Consider the following 21,366-nt stretch of genomic DNA (forward strand, 5'->3'; position numbering starts at 1 on the left):
CTGCGGAGCGGCTGGGCCCATGAGCCATGGCCACTGAGCCTGCGCGTCCAGAGCCTGTGCTCCGCAATGGGAGAGGCCACAACAGTGAGAGGCCCGTGTACCGCAAAAAAAAAAAAAAAAATTCATCTATAAATTTACTTCACAAGAGACCATCAGATCTTCTCTCCCTCTAAAAAACATTGCACTGGCCTTTCCCAATTATCATTTTTCTATCCTGCACAAGTTTTCAACATTGCCAGATAGTTCACTTCAATACTAGTGAAACCTCATTAATGATAATGCTTAAAGAATCAAGCACTGGGGCTTCCCTGGTGGCGCAGTGCTTGAGAGTCCGCCTGCCGATGCAGGAGACGCGGGTTCGTGCCCCGTTTCGGGAAGATCCCACATGCTGCGGAGCGGCTGGGCCCGTGAGCCGTGGCCGCTGAGCCTGCGCGTCCAGAGCCTGTGCTCCGCAAATGGAAGAGGCCACAACAGTGAGAGGCCCGCATAACGCAAGAAAAAAAAAAAAAAAAAAAAAAAAAAAAAAAAAAAGAATCAAGCACTGTGCTTAACATTTTTATTTCAATAAGAGATAATTAATAACTGACAACGTGATCAGCTTTTGAAACTACTGCTATAGAGTACAGTCTTGTTTGTCCAGAACACTCTGGAGACCCATCCTGCTGTGTTCTTAGTCCAAAGTGAGGCCAAGGACTCACCCCCCACCTGCATGCATGTACACACACACCATCACCATCTGTACTCAAGGCTGGACACCAGACCCCAGCCAGGCCAATCAGAATCTATCAGGAAAGAGGCTGTTCCTTCCACCAGGGTCAGTAACTAATGAAAATACAAGCCCAGGGTGATACTGGCCACTGCTCCCCAAAACAAAGTCGAATGAAAAGAGAAAAGCTCCAACAGATGGAGAGACAAAGAAATTAACAACATCACTATTTGAAACCTGGGATCTAGCCAAGCCTGAGGTTTACCCCTTGAACTTCTCCCATTTTGTGAGCCAAGGGATTCCGTTTTGTTTAAGTTAGTATGAGATGGCTTCCTGTGCTGTTTCCAAACCGAGAGTTCTGACCGATCACATAAAATTTGCTTGTGGCCATCATGTAATTTTATTAATGAAATGAATATTTTCGAAGTGTTCCTTCCCCCATGTTCTGGAAACATTACTTGGTACCTCCAGAAAAAGACTCATCACGACCTACTTTGCAATGGGATCTTGGCTGGATCTAGACTGGGTGTTCCGAAGGATGAGGAAGTTCCCATTCTTATTGTGACCATACATACACCCAGGACTCTGCCCAGACAGAATCAAGTGCTTCATAAAGGCTTGCTGAGTGGGAATCAGTCCTGAACACAGCCTGTGTGCGACGCTGTACAGGTCAGTGCACGGCTCTGGATGATACAGTCCCCACCTCCTCTCTGCTTAGAGGGGCTCCCACATTGGGCCTTCAGGGCACCCCGGAATCTTACTGTGTGCCAAATTTCATCAATGCAAGGCACCCCCGTTTTTGTTAGGATTAGGTGCTATTTTCATTGTGATAAAATATATACAATATTACATTTACTATTTTAGCCATTTTTAAGTGTACTAAGTACATTCACATTGTTGAGCAACCATCACCACCATCCACGTCCAGAACTTTTGCCAAGTAAGTGTTTTTCTCTGATACATCTATTCTTTTTGAGATTCTTTTCCTTTATAGGTTACTACAAGATACTGAATAGAGTTCCCCATGCTATGCAGTAGGTCCTTGTTGGTTATCTATTTTATATACAGTAGTGTGTATCTGTTAATCCCAAACTCTTAATTTATCCCTCTCTGCCCCCCCTTTCCCCTTTGGTCACCATAAGTTTGTTTTCTATGTCTGTGAGTCTATTTCTGTTTTGTAAATAAGTTCATTTGTATGTTTTTTAGATTCCACATATAAGTGATATATTTGTCTTTCTCTGACTTACTTCACTTATCATACTAAGTCCATTCATGTTGCTGCAAATGGCAATATTTCATTCTTTTTTATGGCTGAGTAATATTCCATTATATATATATGTATATATACATATGTGTGTACACACACACACACACACACACACACACACGCCACATCTTCTTTATCCATTCATCTGTCGATAGACATTTAGGCTGCTTCCATGTCTTGGCTATTGTAAATGGTACTGCAGTGAACACTGAGGTGCATGTATTTTTTTGAAATAAGAGTTTTCTGCAGATATATGCCCAGGAGTGGGACTGTTGGATCATATGGTAATTCTGTTTTTAGTTTTCTGAGGAACCTCCATACTGCTCTCCATAGTAGCTGCACTAACTTAAATTACCACCAACAGTGTAGGAGTGTTCCTTTTTCTCCACACACTCTCCAGGATTTATTATTTGTAGACTTCCAAGTAAGTGTTTTTAATGTACATTGTTGTTATACATTCCATGGTGTTCAGTAAACAGAACTGGTATTTCATTTAGTTACTTATAGGTAGCAGTGAATGTCTTTTTTAAAAACCTCCATGTTTTCTGTCTTTCATAGTCTCTCTTGGGCTAAGGACCAGGGAAGGGCACCCCCTTTTAAAGCCAAGCAGCTGAAATATCAACACTGTCTAAGAATAGTATGACAAGCAAACTTTTATCATTCTTCATTGATTAAAAGCCTTAAATAACTCGGGGTCAGTGTGCTCTGCATCAGTTACATGTCTGGGTCTGGAGGAGACTGACTGTGTAGGGACTCTGATACAGTCATGGAAATGTAGTCATTTTCCATATTAAATAAAACATTGATTTCTTAACATTTGTTTTATGTCTACGTTCCTTAAAACCCTCATAATACTAAATTTGATAATTTCTGCTAGAGTAGAATTGGCAAGAATCAAAATTCTTAAAAAAGCATATTTCATCAGTGTTATGAAATCGTAGAGGCTAGAGCACGTTCAACACTTAGATTTCTATTCTTCTTCCATCCTCGGGTACTGGCGACAAATTAATCTTCAAAAAATGCACAGTTCATGTAATTATACCCTCTTATAAAAATCTTTGGCTTGTAAATGAACATTAGCTCAAAAACAGGGACATTTAGGAACTACCCATGGAGCTAAACGTTTCAGAAGTCATGTAAATATAAGCGCAATCTGCTTTAGATTTTCATCATGAAAATGTTGCTGTGTTTGTAACTCCTCTTTCCCCTACTCCAGGCCTCTGTCAATTTCTTCAGTTCCCTAAAAAACAGTACTTAGGAGGGGAAAGTGCTGTTTTCACCTGAATCATAGCAACCAAGTCCAAAATACAGGGTATATGTCAACAAAATTATCATATTTCTGCCACATACAGAAACTCAAATGCTTCCAGAGGTCTCAAAGGAATACTTCACATGTACACTTACCTCCACTGGGTCTGAAAATGACAGAGAGATGGAGAAAAAAATACTTTGTATTGTACGACCAGAAATTCTTCAGTCATACCTTCAAGTTTCCAAGAAAAAAAAGCCTCTCTGAACAGAATTTCCATTTCAAAAAATACAGTGAAAATCCGAACTGGACTAAATAAAAGAATATCTGCTCCCATCACATCCCTACACTCCCAAACTCTGCACTTGGACTCTCATCTCAAACTTATCAGAAAAGTATTTTTCTAAGTAAATACAAACTCTAACATGTGACGGAGGAAAATCAGCACAATTCCACTTTTGGAAAGAGCCCTGTGAATTCAAACACCAGTTACCTGAGTACAAATTAAATGGACTTCCCAACGAGCTGAGATTCTTCTGTTCCTTTATATCTTTGTATGCAAATCAGAATTCCATATGTCACTATTTCTAATTGATTTACATAATCTTTCACCAGTTTGCTTTCCAACTTTGTTAAACCAGGAGTTGCTTCTTCCTGTTTCCATTTCCCTGGGGGCGTTTTTTCCGAAGTTTAATAAAAGGTATTCTATTTTGGTATCGAAATTATTGGGTTTTACCTTCATCCAAATAACAAAACTATTCTGCTCCTTTTCTCTTAAGAGTCATAATTATGCAGAAATTTTCTCCTTGTTACTATAAAACTCTGCATTTTTCTTCCCTATGCTCTTTGGCAATCTACTTTTTGTGGGGCTGTTAACACACACGGCTTGGGAGTAGAGTGGGAAAGAAACAGGCTTTGGGTCAGATAATCTGGTCTTCAATGACTTCTTCCCATAAACTTCTCTAATATTTATCCCTTGTTCACCATTCCAACCACTCAGCCAGAATTACCAATATGATAGCCTCTCCGTTGCTTTTTAAAATTTGTTTCTGTCACTATTTTCTATCTCCCTTACCAGATGGACCTCTCTATCCTTTTAGGTCATTCCTAGGTTTAAAGAGAATTATTTCATGGGGACAGAGTTTCAGTTTGGGAAGGTGAAAAATTCGGGAGATGGATGATGGTGAGAGTTGCACAACAACGTGAATGTACTCAGTGCCACTGAACTGTACAGTTAAATATGCTTAAAATAGTATGTTTTCTATTATGTAACCTTCAGCACAAAAAAAAAAAATTTTTAATGTTTACGAGCACTATATTAAAAGTACGAAGCACCTCTTTTTCGCATTTACAGATTTCTATAGTCTAGTTTTCCCCAACTACCACTAAACCCCTCCAAGCAGGCCTTGTTTGTCTTGTGCCCACACACATGACCTGTGCTTTTACTTCTTCCTATGACACCTCTCTACTCCTCCCCAAAGACTGCCAATCTTCAAACTTCAACTGAAATCTCACCTCCTGTGTGAGGCTCTCCCTCACTATTCTAGCCCACAAAAGACTCCTTTTCTCATCTTTGGTAACAGACCAAGCACGTAATTAGGGAACAACCAAAAGAAGGGCTATATGAACTCATGTGAGTCCTCTCTCCCAGCTAGATGGGAATACAGGGGAGACATTTGGTTTGCTTCATATTCATTTGGTATCTTCACTCACATGAAGAACACAGTAGGTACTAAATAATTCGAGAGTTGCCCGGTATTTTTCCCGCTGCCAACACAGAATTTTTAAGCCATTTCTCTCTTAGTTCTAGGTCTTCTATCAAAAAGCTTATCTTAAAATACACTGATAGCAGAACTCAAAAAGATGAAAACCACCCAATAAAAATGGGCAAAAGAGAGGACTGCCCTGGCAGTCCAGTGGTTAAGACCCCATGTTTCCACTGCGGGGGGCACAGGTTCGATCCCTGGTTGGGGAACTGGGATCCTAAAAAAGAAGAATAAAGGGGAAACATCTTTTTAAAATGGGCAAAAGAGTTAACAGGCATGAAAAGAAGGCGTATGGATGGCAAGTAGCACCTGAAAAGATGTACAGTATCATGTAAGCATTAGAAAAATACCAAATTAAACCACAATAAGTTATCAGTACTGTTATCATGCCTAAAATTAAAAAGACTGACCCTCCCAAGTGTTGGCAAGGATGTAATGGAACCAGAACTCACACACTGCTGGTGGGAACGTAAAATAGTACAATCACTTTGGTGGGAAATAGTTCATACTTTCTTAAAAATTAAACCTACATCTATTGATACTATATGGCCTAGCCATTTTACTTGTAGGTATTTACTGATGAAAAAAGGCAGCAAACATCCCTACAGAGATTTGCATGTGAATATGTACAGTAGCTTTATCTGTGAACAGCCCAAACTGCAAACAACCTAAATGTCCATCAACAGGTGAACGGATGGACAAACAATCGTGTGGCCATAGATGGAATATCACTCAGCACTAAACAGAAACTAACTACTGGTGCCTGCAATACCACTGATGAATCTCAAATGCACTATGCTAAATGAAAGGACCAAGAATCAAAAGACTGTATAAAGTATGATTCCATTTATATGACAATCTAGAAAAAACAAAACTACAGGGATGGGGAACACATAAATGGTCACCATGGTTTGACAGTAAGGAGAGGGGCTGAACTGGGAAGGGGCAACACAAGGGTATTTCAGCGGGTGATAGAACTGTTCTGTATCTTGAGTGGGCAGTGGTTACCTGATTCTGCATTTGGCAAAACTCACAGAACTGTACACTGTTTATAAATTAAAATTAAATAAATGACCTCATAATGAAGACTAAGAATGTCACCATAGAGCCTGGAATACACCCTTACCAACTCCTCTAAGATGGTGAGATTAGAAAAAATAAGAAGAGCATCTGTTGCTTATTTTGTGAAAGTCCTTAAAAAATATGCTGATAGAGGTCACAAGAATTTTTGCTAAACCCAGAACTCCACTATTATTTAACAATAATTTTATCAGTCTTACCCAATCACCAACACTTATCCCATCACCCCAAGTCCCTCTGCTAACCAAGGCACTCAGTCCATCAAGATTTACTGAACATCCACAGCGTACCTGGCACTGTTTTAGGTATGGCGAACGTACTGGTAAAACAGGACAGCTAAGGTCCCTGCTCTCAGGAAGCTGACATTCTAATTAGGGAAGTGAAGTAAACGCAGATAATTTCTGACAGGTGTGTGCTATGAAGACAACAAAAGAGGATGATGTGTTAGAGGAGGGGGTGTCATCACTTTAAATAGAATGGTCAGGGAAGGCCTCTGAGAGGGTGACATTTGAGCTAATCCTGAGTGACAAGGGACAGGAAACCAAAATCTGAAGGCAGAGCCTTCTTGCCAGAGGGACCAGCAAGCAGAGGCCCCCGAGAAGGAAGAGGGCTTGGCTGTCTGAGCCCCAGTAACCCTAAGTTACTTTACTTTGCGCTGCTTGCAATGAGATGCGGCCAGAGGGCTTTAGGTCAGCCACCCAATCTGATTTACGCTTGTTAAAAGACCCGTCTGCTTATTCCAGGACATTCAGCTTCCGTCTTCTCTAGCTCAAGTGTTTGTTTCTTCATCTACCTTAGCTCTGTGGCCTTAGGTGGATCTCTTTTACAGGCTTAAGTTTCGGTTTCCAGGTCTATAAAACGGTGACACCAGCTACCAGCAACTGCCTCCACCTACGGGTTCGAGCTGGCAGTTAAATATCTGACCGTAGGCTAACTACAGTCTCACTCCTGCCCTCGTCTTCCTGGGACACGGCCCCCATCAAGCACCTTCCCTCCCTGTGACGTTTTCAACCTCAATCTCAGGACAGGTCCACTGCCCTCTTTAGACCTTACCTGTCCAACAAAATCCTTTCTCCAATCCTGCTGTGTCTTTCTGCCAACGTCTCTCCCTTCGACCCCTCTCCCTTTACCGCCAAACAGGCACCTCCCAAGCGTAAGCACTGTCTCCACACCCACAGGTTTCCCTTCTTCACTGCTAACTTATTCCTCAGTCAATCACAGACTGAGTCCCATTCCCACCGCTCTACAGAATTCCTTCCTGAAAAGCCACCAGCTCCAACTATTTAGCCTAATTCCTGGCCTCCTCAGCCCTCCCATCGGGTTTTGAACCCCCCTCTCCCACTGGAAGGAAAGCTCTGTTACTAACTACTTTGAGGCCGGAAGAGGCATACAGTCTCTCTCAGCCTCAGTTTCAGTATCTGTGCCTGTACAGGGCTGGATTTATAGACAGCCTTAGGGCCCTTCTAATTTGGAAATTCCAAGACAACGTTATTCCTCCCTTGGCATCCAGGAGTCCGCACTATCTTGACTGTCAAAACAACTCCTGTGTCCTTTATTAGCATGTGTTGCTCATCTCCTACAGGGGTACTTTTCCTCCAAACTCCCAGAGAAGGCACTGTAGACGATACCTGAGTCATGTATCCCTTCTCTCCTTGGCTAGCACCCACGTTGCCCTCTCCACTGCCATGTCTGTGAAGAGGCCTCCCATACTCCCACACCAGCATTCCCACCTCTCTGGAACGTAAAACTCAGGCAACCAAGATAAATCATCACTTCTTCTCGACCTCTCCATTTCTCTTAATTGCTCACCCCCCTCCATGATGGTCAAGCTGACAACCTGTGAGTTTTCACTGATTTTCCACATCCTTTCCACTCAAATATCAACTCCTCTTCTTGCTTCCTCAGTGATTTAGTCCTAAAGCTATTAGGCCAGACATAGCACGACAGAGCTCCACACTGGGGGCTAGGGTGTGGATGGCTATGGTGGCCCACTGGGGGGGCAGCAAGCCCCCCCATGCAGAGAGTCAGAGTCCCAGCAGAGGGGGAGGGGGGCATCCATGTGCTCACCTGGCCTAGTGCCGGGTCTCAGAACCCAGCAGCGGGAGTCAGCGCCCGAGTGGTGGAGGAGGGCATCCAGTGGGGGTGTGGCCCTGTGACCCAGGATGCAGAGTTAGACTCCAGTCACAGAGGAGAGGAGGGTGTCTGCAGGCATGAGGGGCACTCCTTGCAGAAAGGGCCGCCTCCAGGACTGGGACAGGAAAAGTACAAGATGGACCTAAAGCAAGAAAGCGCTCAGAGAAATGATGGGAACATGGCAAAAGGTCACGGAAACCAGCTGGAATGGGCTCCCAATTGTTTGAGGAGCAGTGTGAACCTCAAAAATAAGGGCAGTAACAGGCTATAACTCACTGCAGAAAAGAAGAAACAATGATGCCATAAAGATATCGATAATTTAATGAATAAGCCAAGTGCGATGAAGATTGGGATGTTTATACAACTTCAAAGTACCACTCCCCCAAATAGCTCCTAATTGCAAAGGGAAAATGGTAACTTGACCGTGGAGAAGCCTGGCAGACGGCACTGGGATAAAACGCTGCAGATGAACTGTAAAGGCACAGAGGGAAATGGCTTGGCATGTGGGAGGAAGCAAGGAGGAAGGATGCTACATCCCTTCTGTGATATGCCTGACACGGGGGCGGTACCCAAATCAAATCATGAGGAAACAGAGGACAGACCCAAATCAGGGACTTTCTACTGAAGTGCTGGCCTTTACTGCTCTAAAGTATTGTAAAGTCAAGAAATCTAGAAAAGAGTAAGGAACTGTCCCAGACTGAAGGAGACTGAAGAGTCATGACAGCTAAAAAGCACAAAATACAATTCTGCACTGGGGTGCTTTCACTATGAAAGACATTATGGGCGCAACTGGCAAAACCAGAATTGAGACGTCAGTAACTTAATGTTATTTTCTGAATTTTGATGGCTGTATTGTGTACATGTGTCCTTGTTTATCATTCTTTGTAATGGCTCCTCCATGTTCTTCCTAAGTCTGTTATTATTTCAAAATAAAAATTTAATATAAAAATCAACTACTACAAAGTCTTCTTCTGGAATATGTCATATCTGCCCCTTTTTTCCATTACCCCCAACATCCTTGCTCCAGAGATTCCAGTTCCCATCCTCCTGCACTGTTGCAATAACTTCTTAACAAGGCCCTTTATGCTCCAATCCACCCTACAACCACTGCCTAATTAAGGTTTTACCCAAGTGTACTTCAGCTCAGGCTGCTTGCCTGCTCCAACATTTCAGGAACTCCTCATTACCTGCCAAATTAAGTGCAAACTTCTTAGTGTGACTTCCAAGTTCCACTGGCTTCTAGTTCGAGCTAAGCTCTTCCAGGCCCTCTTTCCCCCAGCTCTCCATATCACAGCCAGCCATACAGCTGGACCACACTCAGTGTTTTCTGCCTGTCAGGGGTTTGCCCACATAACTCCTTCCACCAGGAAGTGCCCGATCCCCAGCAAACTTTTCAAGACTAAGGATAAATACCAACTGTGATCACCATACCCCCATCTCCTCATTTTCCAAGACTCACCCAGATCCTTCCCTGTCGGAACACCCAAAGTCGATTTTGCCCTTTACAAACCTTATTTCTTTGTGTTTTAGGTCACAATTTTTGGATATTTGTTTTGACAGCTCCTAATATATAAGGTGACGATACATGCCAATGAAGAGGTCATCACTGATAACATTAAGTCATGGCCAGAGCTGCGAATTCAGACGGCCAGTTATTAGCTCACGCTCTCTCCCCAGGGTATTAACTTTGTTAAGTATTCAGATTACTTTTTGTTTGTCCTCTTTTCCTTCCTGGGCTAAAGTGTTCTATGTCTTGCATAAAATATAAGCAATTTCTACCTCTTTTCTACATAGAAATTTTGGCCTTGGCCATACCACTAACAATCATAAATCCAGAGGTTTTCAGAGCATCAATTAAGTAACACATGCTTATATAAAATTAATTTTAACTTCATCATTACCTTACTATATAAAGAACAAAATAAAACTTTTAAAAATGAAAACAAAGCCTATACAAGTTTAAAACTAGAAATTCTAAAATTTAAGATGACACTATCCATTTAACACACTTATATTTCTTGGATTTTCACTAATAAATTTTGGAATGCAGTCCACAAAAATATACAACTTAATGGCTACATTTAAATGGATCCAAGAAATCAATATTTTTCTCTCAATTTGAATTTGGTAAATGAAAGAAAACGATAAATTATTTAGCAGCAGAGCTGAAATTTTATCAGTAGATGAGCTGTATGAAACTATAGCAATAGTTGAAAGCCTGGGAAAATAAGTATTATTTTGGAGAAAAAAATAAAGGACATAAGGGGAAGTGAAGTATTACTCCTAATTTACTGGTTATCAATATAACATCTTCTCTTACTGTAAACATTACAAGGATAGAAAAGGTCAGACACACCCAGAATTTCAATATTGCAAAAGGCATCAAATCCATAAATGATAAATCTCCAGGTCCTAGTTTCACCATGTCACTGGTATGTATGAGAACTGCCTTAAGTTACATAATTTGAGTTTATTTAACTGAAACCAGGGCTTTTATCTCCACTTTATTTTTAAAGTATGAAATAAACAGTTCTAAATATACTAACACTTCAGACGATAAAAGGTGGACATACTGACATATAAATCAAGGATACTTGTGAGATGAAAAGCAAAATGTATAGAAGGGCAGTACATACTGATTTGCTTATTAAAAAGGAATAGGGTTTGTTTTCAATAAAATTATCACTTTTACCAGAAATACCATAAATAATGAAGGTGAATGAATCATCAGAAGAAGCAAGTCTCCTTTTAAATATTTATAAAAATACTATTTAGAACACTAACCTGGAGAAATTCTAGGCACACTAGCAATTTCAAAATCAAAATATTATAAGACAAATAAAAGAAAGAAAGTTCCACGTTTTCATTTCCAAATGACCTAAGTAATTCTGTAATGGATTTATTATGGTAAGCACCAATAATCAATCTCTCCCCTCCAAAACCCATTATTCTTTCATGCTTTGCATTACATGAAGTTACTTATATCTCAGCGGTTTATTTACAAAGCTTACTAAGAGACATGGCAAACTTTGTAACAAACTCCTTGAATTCTGAAGGTTTTGACTTATTATGGAAGATGGGTTTCGAAAAACTCCAGGGACCACTGAAAAATTTTGAAAACAACTGTAGGTTATCACTAAATTGTTTCCTCCTATCATGGAAAAAAAGTTCAGCATATATTAAGATAAATCCCTGATTACTTGTCTTGAAAACTACCAGAATGTGCCCTTTGAAACAGTGAACTTTATATTTGAAAAGTCTAAGTCAATGGTAGCACTGTGTTACAATCCTATCAAAGTGACTATGACCATCGCCATAAACACCCAATGTTATGTCAACAGAAAAACCCTGTTTCCAGAAGGAACAGTGTAAATTCAAAAGAACAAGAAACTCTGCGTAAGTGTCAAGTTTTAAGAAAGGAAAGATTTGATTAAAAGAAAAAAACCCTGCCACTCTCCAAGCAAAATGACAGGTCACCCCTACTCACCCTTACTTTTAAAAGGTAAATGGTCATGACATTTTTCTATCCTGACTACCCTGGCAAACTACAGAGCTGGACTTGTAAGATAAACTTGAAACAAGACTAGCAAATATGTTAAGGGATACTTCTATTTTTATTCTTAACATAAACGACTCCAAGGAAACTACACAGCCACTCAGTCGCGCTGTTGGCAGACCTCAGAGAGCATCTAGGTCAACTCGTTTTCTTTCAAATGAAGAAACTGGGGCCGAGAGAAGTTGCCACTCACTCAAGGTCACAGCTTTGTTTGTGTCCAAGCGGACAGGGGAACTCGCATCTGCATGACCCAGCTAGGTCCAGTGTTCACCGCAGAGTTTTACATCCAGCTTTTGTCATCATGTACTTTCCAGTGTGGCCCTCTGATAAACCACTCGCTGGAAATTATAACAGGCATGCCTCTGGTCACCGCTCTTGTAGAACACCCACAGGCTGAAACAGACACACACTCCATGGCCATCACTCACTTCTATCAGCTTGACAAGTTCACCTGGATAAGAATCATTTTCCTTATCTCCCTGGGGCACCCCTTCCTCAGCATAACATTCAGTAAAGCTAACACAAATAGAGTAATATCCTCTTTCTGCATTAACCTCCAAAGGGTGTACAGGATAGAACAGACCAGCAGTTCTCAACTTCTGGGTCTCAGGATGCCTTTCCACTCTTAAAATGTATTGAGGACAAGAGGTTTTGTTTATCTCCATTTCTATCTACTGATATCTACCCTATTAGAATTAAAATGAATATTTCTTTTAAATCATTTAAAAGAAGTCATTACACATTAACATAAAAGTGCATATGTGAAAAAAATATCGTTCCCAGAACGAAAAACTTTAGTGAAAAGAGCAGCACTGTTTTAAATTTATGCAAGTCTATTGTCTCGCTTAATAGAAGACAGCTGGATTCTCGTATCTACTTCTGTGGTCAATGTGTGGTGATGTGTTCTGGTTCAAGTATATGAAGAAAACCTGGCTTCACACTGATACATTGTTGGAAAAAGGAGGAGCATTTTAATGGTCATTTCAGATCACTGCAGATACCATTCTTTAACACAACACTGAAAATGGACAGTCAGTGGTTTCTTAAAGCTTAGTTGCCACATGGAATCTGAAACTCTATCAGTGAACTTTTCACACACTATTACATTAAAACCGTTGGTCTATCTTCCTTTTTTTTTTTTTTTTTTTGCGGTACGCGGGCCTCTCACTGTTATGGCCTCTCCCGTTGCGGAGCACAGGCTCCGGACGCGCAGGCTCAGCGGCCATAGCTCACGGGCCCAGCCGCTCCGCGGCATGTGGGATATTCCTGGACCGGGGCACGAACCCGTGTCCCCTGCATCGGCAGGCGGACTCTCAACCACTGCACCACCAGGGAAGCCCTATCTCCCAATTTGAATGGCTTTTACCAATGCACAATTTCTGAGTTTGTGGACCTCCCTGAAAAGGTCTCAGGAACCCCAAACCATACTTCGGCATCTACTTGAAAACAGTTTAGAGTTGAACCTAAAGATAAAGGCTATTATGAAACTTAGAAGCAGTTTCGCACTGCCTGGATCCTTTACAATCTTTAATTCATTAATCCAACATTCCCTGGAATGGGGTGTCATCATGATAAATCATGACATAGGCAGAAAGGTTGGATTTGGTCCAAAAGACACAAAAGAAGAGGCCCATAATGAAGCTTGGATGAGATTAAATTAAATATTATAACATGTAGACTGAAATCCAGAAAAAAATCTAAGTTTACTCTGAGAATGATCAAAACAAATACATTTGGATAATATTCACCAGGAAAAGCTGTAAAGAATTAGTAACCTAAAAGCGACTTTGAATTACATTAAAGCTTTGACATTACAGTTTTTGGAAAACTTATATTAACTAGCACAATACCGGTATATATGTAAACAAAAGGAATCCCCTCTGACTATATTAACAAGCTCATTAAGAATTTTGGAATGCTCAAGAAGAGACACCAGACAATACCCCAGGTTCCCACAAAGGCAGAGTAGGCTCAAGGTCACTGATTTATATGACTTATGTAAGGCTATGGGTCCCCAGACTACCAGAAGGGGCTTCATGAGTTGAGTGTGAAAAAGACAATTAAAACAGTAGAAATAGGATACAGAACAAACAAAATAGAATTACTGATTTTAGCTAGTATCACTCTAGTATTTCTACCAGAAATATCATTACCCAAAGCAACAGACTTCAAAAGTAAAAGAGCATAAATAGAAATGTAGTAGCAAATGTAGGGTGCCTAACCATAAAAAAAATAATTTAATCATAAGAATTTATCAACAAATATTTCCTTACACTATGCATATTTCTTTAAAAGATTTTGTGGAATTTCACATAATGCAGAAAAGAGAACTCTAAAAGAAATGGAAACTAAAGGTAATGAAAACAATTGAATTAAATGCTAAGAGCAATCAATGAATTGTATATAATACTCTATGATGCATACTGTGTATCAGATGTAGTCAAAGTGCTTCTTATAAATTAACTCAATTGTCTTGACTACCCTTGAGATGGGTACTACTGAATTACCTTTTTACAGATGAGAAGACTAAAGTCCAGAAAGGTGAAGGAATGTGCACAGGGTCACAAAGCAGTTAAGGGGCAGAGTTGGGGATTTCAACCAGGGCAGCCATGCTCTTAACTACCAGGCTGTCCCCACTCTGAATAACCTACTGCAAACATCACTTACAAAACTATCTACATCGTGTGCAAAATGTCCTGCTCTGAAAGTAAAACAAAGCACTAGCAGTGGAACACCTGCTGAGCTTGGTTCTGATGAAAATCATGCCACCTCAGCATTTGTGTAAAGAGTTTAGAACTTAGGAGAGAGAGGCAGCATTAGGATAGGATTGACTAGTCATGCTACTGCGAACTGTAACAATGTGTAAATTTCCTTTATGGAATGTGTGCTTCTATAAAAGCAAGAGGAGTGAGGTATGAGTTGATGATGATGAAAATAATGCACAAATGAAAGTTTTTCCTTTTGCTTCGGTAAAAAACTGAAGGAGAAAGAGTAAGGAATACACGTCAACCTTACATCTTGTTAATGGGAATGGCCATTTTTCCCACCAAATAAGTTTTTAAGGAAAACAGCCACATCTTCCTAGATGCCCGTGTGAACTATATCTAGGAAATCTATTCTTTATATGTTCAATACAGGGATCGTTGACCACAACCGTGTAATAAACACAATACTGAATCAAAGTCCAATGCAAGTATTCATTGCATAACTTAGAACCACCCCTCAGAGTCGTATCTAAAACCTCTTCCTTGTTTTTTCTAAATATATACAATATGCTATCTGCGTGAAGGAAAGCCAAGAGGTATTTTACAGTAAGTAAAGTATGTCTTCTTGCAGAACTTAAAAGTTATAAATATACCAGTTCAAAACTGCAGTGACATACTTCACTTCCAATGAGTAAGAAAGCAAGACGGGCCACTTAGTAATTTTAGATGTGCTGAGTCTTTAAAAAGCCCTCCAGAGTTAAGGAAATGATTTATTTGTACTGAAAACCACAACTTGCATACGATTAACCAATCTAGAAAAAGATGAAGAGGTGGGGAGCTGGTGGGTAACAGATTTGGGGTTTCATTTCATTTTTCACAACCAATGAAGTGGTTAATAAAGAAAATTAAAGGAGAAAAATAAAAGACCAATTTAAAGCAATTTTAGTGAACCCGTACACAGCTAAAGAAAAAAAAAATCTACCACTAGTCTGCTAAAGTAAATATGGTAACAGACAATAGGAAACAAACTTTTCCTAAACACCTACAACAGGCAATGCAGAGGGGGAAAAACACCGAAATACACTCCTTCAAAATCAACACAAATATTTTCTAAGAGATTCACAGAATTTTTGGTTTCTCTGTTTCAAAAACATAGTAACAAACCAACAAGCGAAGGGGGAAGCGCTAAATGACCATGCTGAAAACAAAAATCAAACGTGTTTAAATTTCTTAACTGTAAAGATAGTGCTAACCTTCAGCATTTTATAAAGCCATTTTCAAAACAGGAGAAAAAGGCCCACTTACCTTGATACATTTTCTGGAATGTACTCTAGGACCGGATATCCATCACTTCTAGATGACAGGTCACCGTGTGATTTCCACGACTCCACTAAAGTATTGATGGGAGGAAAGGAGCTCAAGTGTTGGAAAGACTGGTCTCTAGCTGATCGTGATAAAGATATTGTACCTTGAGCACCAATCCTGTAGTGAAAGGACTGTCCACCTGAATTCACACCAACAATGGCAGATGAAGGGATGCTGGCCTCCGGGTAATAGCTCCCATCATCCGGTTCTTGTTTTATCCCCATTGGGAAGCCACTGCCTTCACAGTTACCATCGAAGCCGGGCACAGGTGGTCCTAAAATTCCTGATAGAGAATAATAGTCTTTATCATCCATAAAGGAAAAATATGAGCCATCCATGAATGGAAAGGGGTTGATGGCTGGATTCCCTTTAAAAGAGGTGCCCGAACACGAATGCTTGGTTGATTCTTGTTTTATTGGTACTGAGAATGGAGAATCAGAATTTATTTTGCTATTTCCTCCTAGACACGAGCTGCTAAAAGCTCCATCTGGCTCCGGCTTTATGTACTGGATGATGTTAAGCTGGCCAGTCACACCATTGGAGACTGCACTCTCTGCCTCCTCAGTCTTAGGAAAGGGAAGCTCTGGAGCACCTTTCTCGTGTGTGTCTGGACTAGGAACCACATCCCGGGCTGCACTGGATCCAGCCGGGGTGCCCGAAGTAGTGTAGCTGAAGGCGTTGCTTCCCGGGCTACAGATAGATCCCACAGTACTAGCAGTTGGGCTGGACAGTGTGGATCTGTTATTTGCGTTGGAAGGGCTGGAAACAGAGCACCTTGAGTTGTTGATATTTGCCGGGCTGGATACACAGGATCGCAGAATGACGTTATTAGGACTGGAGACTGGAGATTTTACACTGCAGTGACTCGGGGGGCTGGAAATGGGGGATTTCATGCTACTCAACGGACTGGAGAGAGGAGAGCCCACGTTGCTGGCGTGGGCTGGGCTGTGTGACCGGGAACCCCGATTCTCCACATTAGGGGAGCACGGCAGAGGAGTGCCCTGGGCGATGGGGCTGTGCACTGTGAAACTGCCAAAGCTAGCCGAGGTGGAGGACACACAGCTGATGCCGGCAGGGCTGCAACCCGAAGATGACATATTCAGAGGGCTGCAAACAGAGGGGCTCTTCTCGTGACACAGGATGGGGCTCTTCACCATGGCGCGCATGACCCCGCCGTTCTCGGAGCTCCCCGAGTCAGCCATGAAGGACCTCAAGGGCCTGCTCACATTCCCCAGAGTGGAGGGACGGTGGCCATTTTCTTTATAAAATTTCACCATCTGTTCGACGTGTGGATAGATCTTTGCTGGACTCGAGCTTCCTTGTGGGTTCTGCTGATCATAGGCGTAGTCGGCCTCTCTTACGGAATCCATGTATAAGCCCATGGACTCAGCCACGGTTGCCGAAAGCTCCTTAGATTCCAGCTCGGTTTTAATATCAGATGGTAAAATCCCAGACCGATTATTGTCTTGCTGAAGGCAAGGGAGTAGTTCCTGTTTTTCTTTGCTGCTTCCTTGAGTACTGTTGTTTGGAATAGCACCGGAAACACAGCTTATGTTGACGACCTCCATGTAGTTATTCTCATCGGTCCGCTCTGTAGGTCCCGAGGAAGAACGCTCTGCAGCCTGAGAAGCTTGACCCCACCGTCTTTCCATATCTAGACCTTCAGGGAGACTGTGGTAGCCTTTGGTTTCCATAGCTAACAAATAAATTTACATTAAAAAACCGAATTAGAGTTCTTGATAGCAAGATTACTCTAAAAGACATTCTGAAATTGCATGGAATGATCTCTAAATACTTATTCTACTTATTATAAGCAATACTTCTAGTTATATTAAAATTATTACCTTCTTAGGTGCTGATACAACAGTCTTGACTATAATTTGGAAGTCAGAATATAAGAAGCAATAAAACTATTTTGCATGTAAATAAAAGTAACGTCTTTGCTATAATACAGCCTTTAGAGGTTGCAAAGAATATTTACCAATAAATCATCTTTGCTATAATACAGCCTTTAGAGTTTGCAAAGAGTATTTACAAATGTTAACTTATTTAATATGCAAAGTAATCCTGGGGACTCATGAGGCAGGCAAGGAGGAAACTGAGGGCTTAGTGAAGAGGGCAACTCGCCCAAGGTCAAAGGCATAATAAGTGACAAAGTCAGGTTTAAAACTAAATCTTCTAACTCCAAAGCCTTTGGAGTCTTTCCAGCATATGGAAGCTGCTTTCCATATCTAATACGTGGCTTTATTAAAAACAACAAGGAAATGCAATTAATGTTACCATTTCCCAATACAAAGTCATCAAGTGAATGATCACAGGCAAAATAACTTAAGAATTACTTTTAAAACAATAAGATTTTCTTAAAATGGATTAGTGATGAAGATAATATCAATTCTATAACGTGAACAGTCACATCTCCTGATTAATTAAGCTGGTCCATAACAGAGAGGCTGTAGGACAACTTAAGAATATCAGGACTCTAGTCTGTATTTCAATCCTGGCAAGGACTCTGACATGCAGTCTGACCTAGCGGTACTTCTGCTAAAACGACTCCCAACAGACAGCCAGTTTCAGTCTCAACAGTTAATGGAGGAAGTTTGAGATGGGCCCTGACAATTTATGTGTTCATTCATTCAACAAATATTTACCCAGTATGTGCTACATCCTGGGCCTACAAGTAGTCACTGAATCTACAGTGATAAACAAAACAGGCCCAGTCCCTATCCTCAGGGAGCCCACAGGATTGTTTTACATATACCATCTTACTCACTGGCTCTCTCTATAAATTTCATAGACAGAATAATGATAATAGGCTATATTTATATAATTCTTATGCATTACATCATTCAATGCCATATTACAAGCCTTTCACATATATTAACTTATTTACCCTTATAAACAACCCTACAAGACTGGCAAAAGTATTATCCCAAATGATACAACTGGAGAAACTGAGGCAGGGGCCACACAGCAGAGCTGGAATTTGATCCCAGGTGTCTACACCAAGCTATCTCAACCTTGGCCCTATTTGGAACCTGATAATTCTTTGTTGAGATCTGTCCTACACATCATAAGATGTCCAGCAGTCTCCCTGACCCCTACCCACTAGATGCCAGTAGCATTCCTCCTCCCCCCGTTGTGACAGCCCAGACTGCCTCCAGACCTTGACAAATGTCTCTGGGGCTGGTGGGTGCAAAATCACCCCTGGTTTGAGAACCACCACTCTAAAGAAACATATCTCAAAGAAAATTAACTCACTCTTAATAAAACTTCATTTATGCATTTTCATGCATAAAATACTTAAAATCTTTAAGTATGCATTTTAAAAATCCTTTCAGGTGTGTAAACATTCTCTGACCCAAATAAAGGTCCTGATCTAAAAGATGCAGTTTCTGCAGTTCTGAATACAAATATTACTTTAAGCCTCTCAGTCCTCTCCCCACCAACTTTTGCCACTCACAATCTCCATCTGCCCTACGTTCCCCTCATTAAAAAGAGACTAGCATGCTTTTTTGCTCCAGAAATTATATTAATTATCATGGAAAAATAATATAATGACTCTACTAAATAAACTGGCATCAGATATTGCAGGGCTCACTGACAAAATTTAATGCCCACATTGTCCAGGTATCATAATTACCTCTTACTTTTCTGTACTCTACACTAGACTTTAAGTTCCCAGACGGCAGAAACTTTATCAATTTTACCACCGCAGCCCAAGACGACAGCATAATGCAAATTTAAGAAAGTTAAACTATTATAACATAATCAATACTCAGTAACTTGTGGACATTAAAATCTCCCAATTATGCAGTGTGCTTTTACTTAAAGAACATTTTTCTATAAATACCTAATCACAAATCAAATCACAAAACAGTGGAAAATAAGTCAAATTACGAAGTTTGAGGAGATAATCTGGTAATTCCAGCTGAAAAAATTAGTGTGGATGAAAGCTAAGTGAAAGTTGAAAAAAGAAAAAAAAGAAAAAAATACATATATAGTGAAATGGGACCAAAACAGCTAATACTGGCCTTTTCTACCTTACTGAAAAACCATTTAATAGTAGCCATGGGTTGAAAATACCAGTAAATATTATGTGCTTCTTCTACTTCTACCTGAGAATATTCTGTCTTCCCCATAACAAACTTGAACAGATGTATATCTAAGGTATAGATGTTTCAGGTCCAAGTTCATTAAACACCACAAGAAACATGTCTACTCCTGTTCAAAACTGAACACCTTCTGTGTATCATTCCCCCACCCCCAACCCTGTCCCTAAACCCACATTCTCTGTCTTGGTGAACTGTGCCACCCTCTACCCACATGCCCAGAAGTCACCCTTGCCTTGGCACCCTTACCAAAGGTCTCCACAGGCTCACCCCTCCTCACTCCCACACCTACAGTATCGCTCCTTGCCCACCCCCCAGGCAAGAGGACCATCTGCCCTGGGTCTGAAGGGCCATCCTCATCCAGACCCCTCTCCAAAAATTCATCCTCCAAATTGTCTTTTGGAAAGCATGATCACTCACTGCCTTTTCTGAAGTTTCACAGTGGAAATTTGCATGCTAAAATTCCAGGGAAGTTCCACGGTACAGAAATCTGTTTCCTTTTTAATCCAGAGTCCTCTAAATAATTTGGTTACTGCACCTTTTTTTCACAGAACACCTACTAGCAGTCTGAGGGACACTTTTCACCACTCTGCCTCAAAGCAGGAGCCACAGATACATAAGGCTATGTGAAGATTTGAAGAGAATCTCTACAGGAGCTGACGGGCAAGAACCATCTTAAAGCAATCTACAAGGAAGCACCTTGTCAGCTAACATCATGCAGGTGATCATAACTTTCCAAGTCCTGTCTGGCTAGCCTTGAACTCTCTTGACAATAACATAAACCAGCCTGCATTTCACCACATTACTGACAGGGCTATCATTAGAGAATCTGCAAAAGGTTTTGCTGAAATCTATTACATTAGCTTTGTTTAAGGTACTCTCATCTACCAACCTAATGCACCTCTCAACAAAGAAAACAGTAAAGGCTGGCAACAAACACAAAAGAATGGAAGACATCAGCATGCTTCCACTGCAAATATTTTTAAACACTGGGTTTTTAAAAGAATATGATTATTCTAAGAAGTATTTTATGCTGAATTCTCCTGATTATCTTAATTGGTCTTCTCTGTAAAACAAATGGATCAGTTAGGTAATTATTTCCTACAGTGTCCAGGAAATCCAGGCTGTCTTTTTAAAACCGGCATAAGGACCATGGCTTGAGCAGAATTTCCTGAACTTACTAGTGAATACTCAAAATATTAGTTGATGAATATGATCCTCATAGAACTTAATATCCAGATGGTAAAGGGAAAGTTTTGTTACTAAAGTATAAGATGAAACAGATACCAGTATACAAATCTAGCTTATATAAAATCAGATTTGCTCCCTTACAAATGGAAACTGTTAACAGAGACTCCCTTGGGACAAAGACAAAAACAATGAGGACCCCTTAATTTTCATGCAAACAGCCTCCCCCCCCCCCCCCCCCA

At 40.7% G+C, this 21,366-nt stretch overlaps 1 protein-coding gene across 1 annotated transcript in view; it reads right to left on the minus strand.

The window, feature by feature from the left end:
* The window catches only part of LOC103088347 (mineralocorticoid receptor-like), a gene marked incomplete at its 3' end in the record, with an annotated part of 176,785 nt that overhangs the window by 153,552 nt on the left and 1,867 nt on the right, over positions 1 to 21,366 (minus strand). Inside the window, exon 2 of the mRNA XM_007469906.1 lies at positions 15,768 to 17,523. Coding sequence (XP_007469968.1) covers positions 15,768 to 17,523 — 1,756 coding nt within the window. The remainder of the gene's footprint in view (positions 1 to 15,767; positions 17,524 to 21,366) is intronic.

Source organism: Lipotes vexillifer, unplaced genomic scaffold (assembly GCF_000442215.2).
Source record: "Lipotes vexillifer unplaced genomic scaffold, Lipotes_vexillifer_v1.1 scaffold755, whole genome shotgun sequence".
In the NCBI taxonomy this organism is placed as follows: domain Eukaryota; kingdom Metazoa; phylum Chordata; class Mammalia; order Artiodactyla; family Lipotidae; genus Lipotes; species Lipotes vexillifer.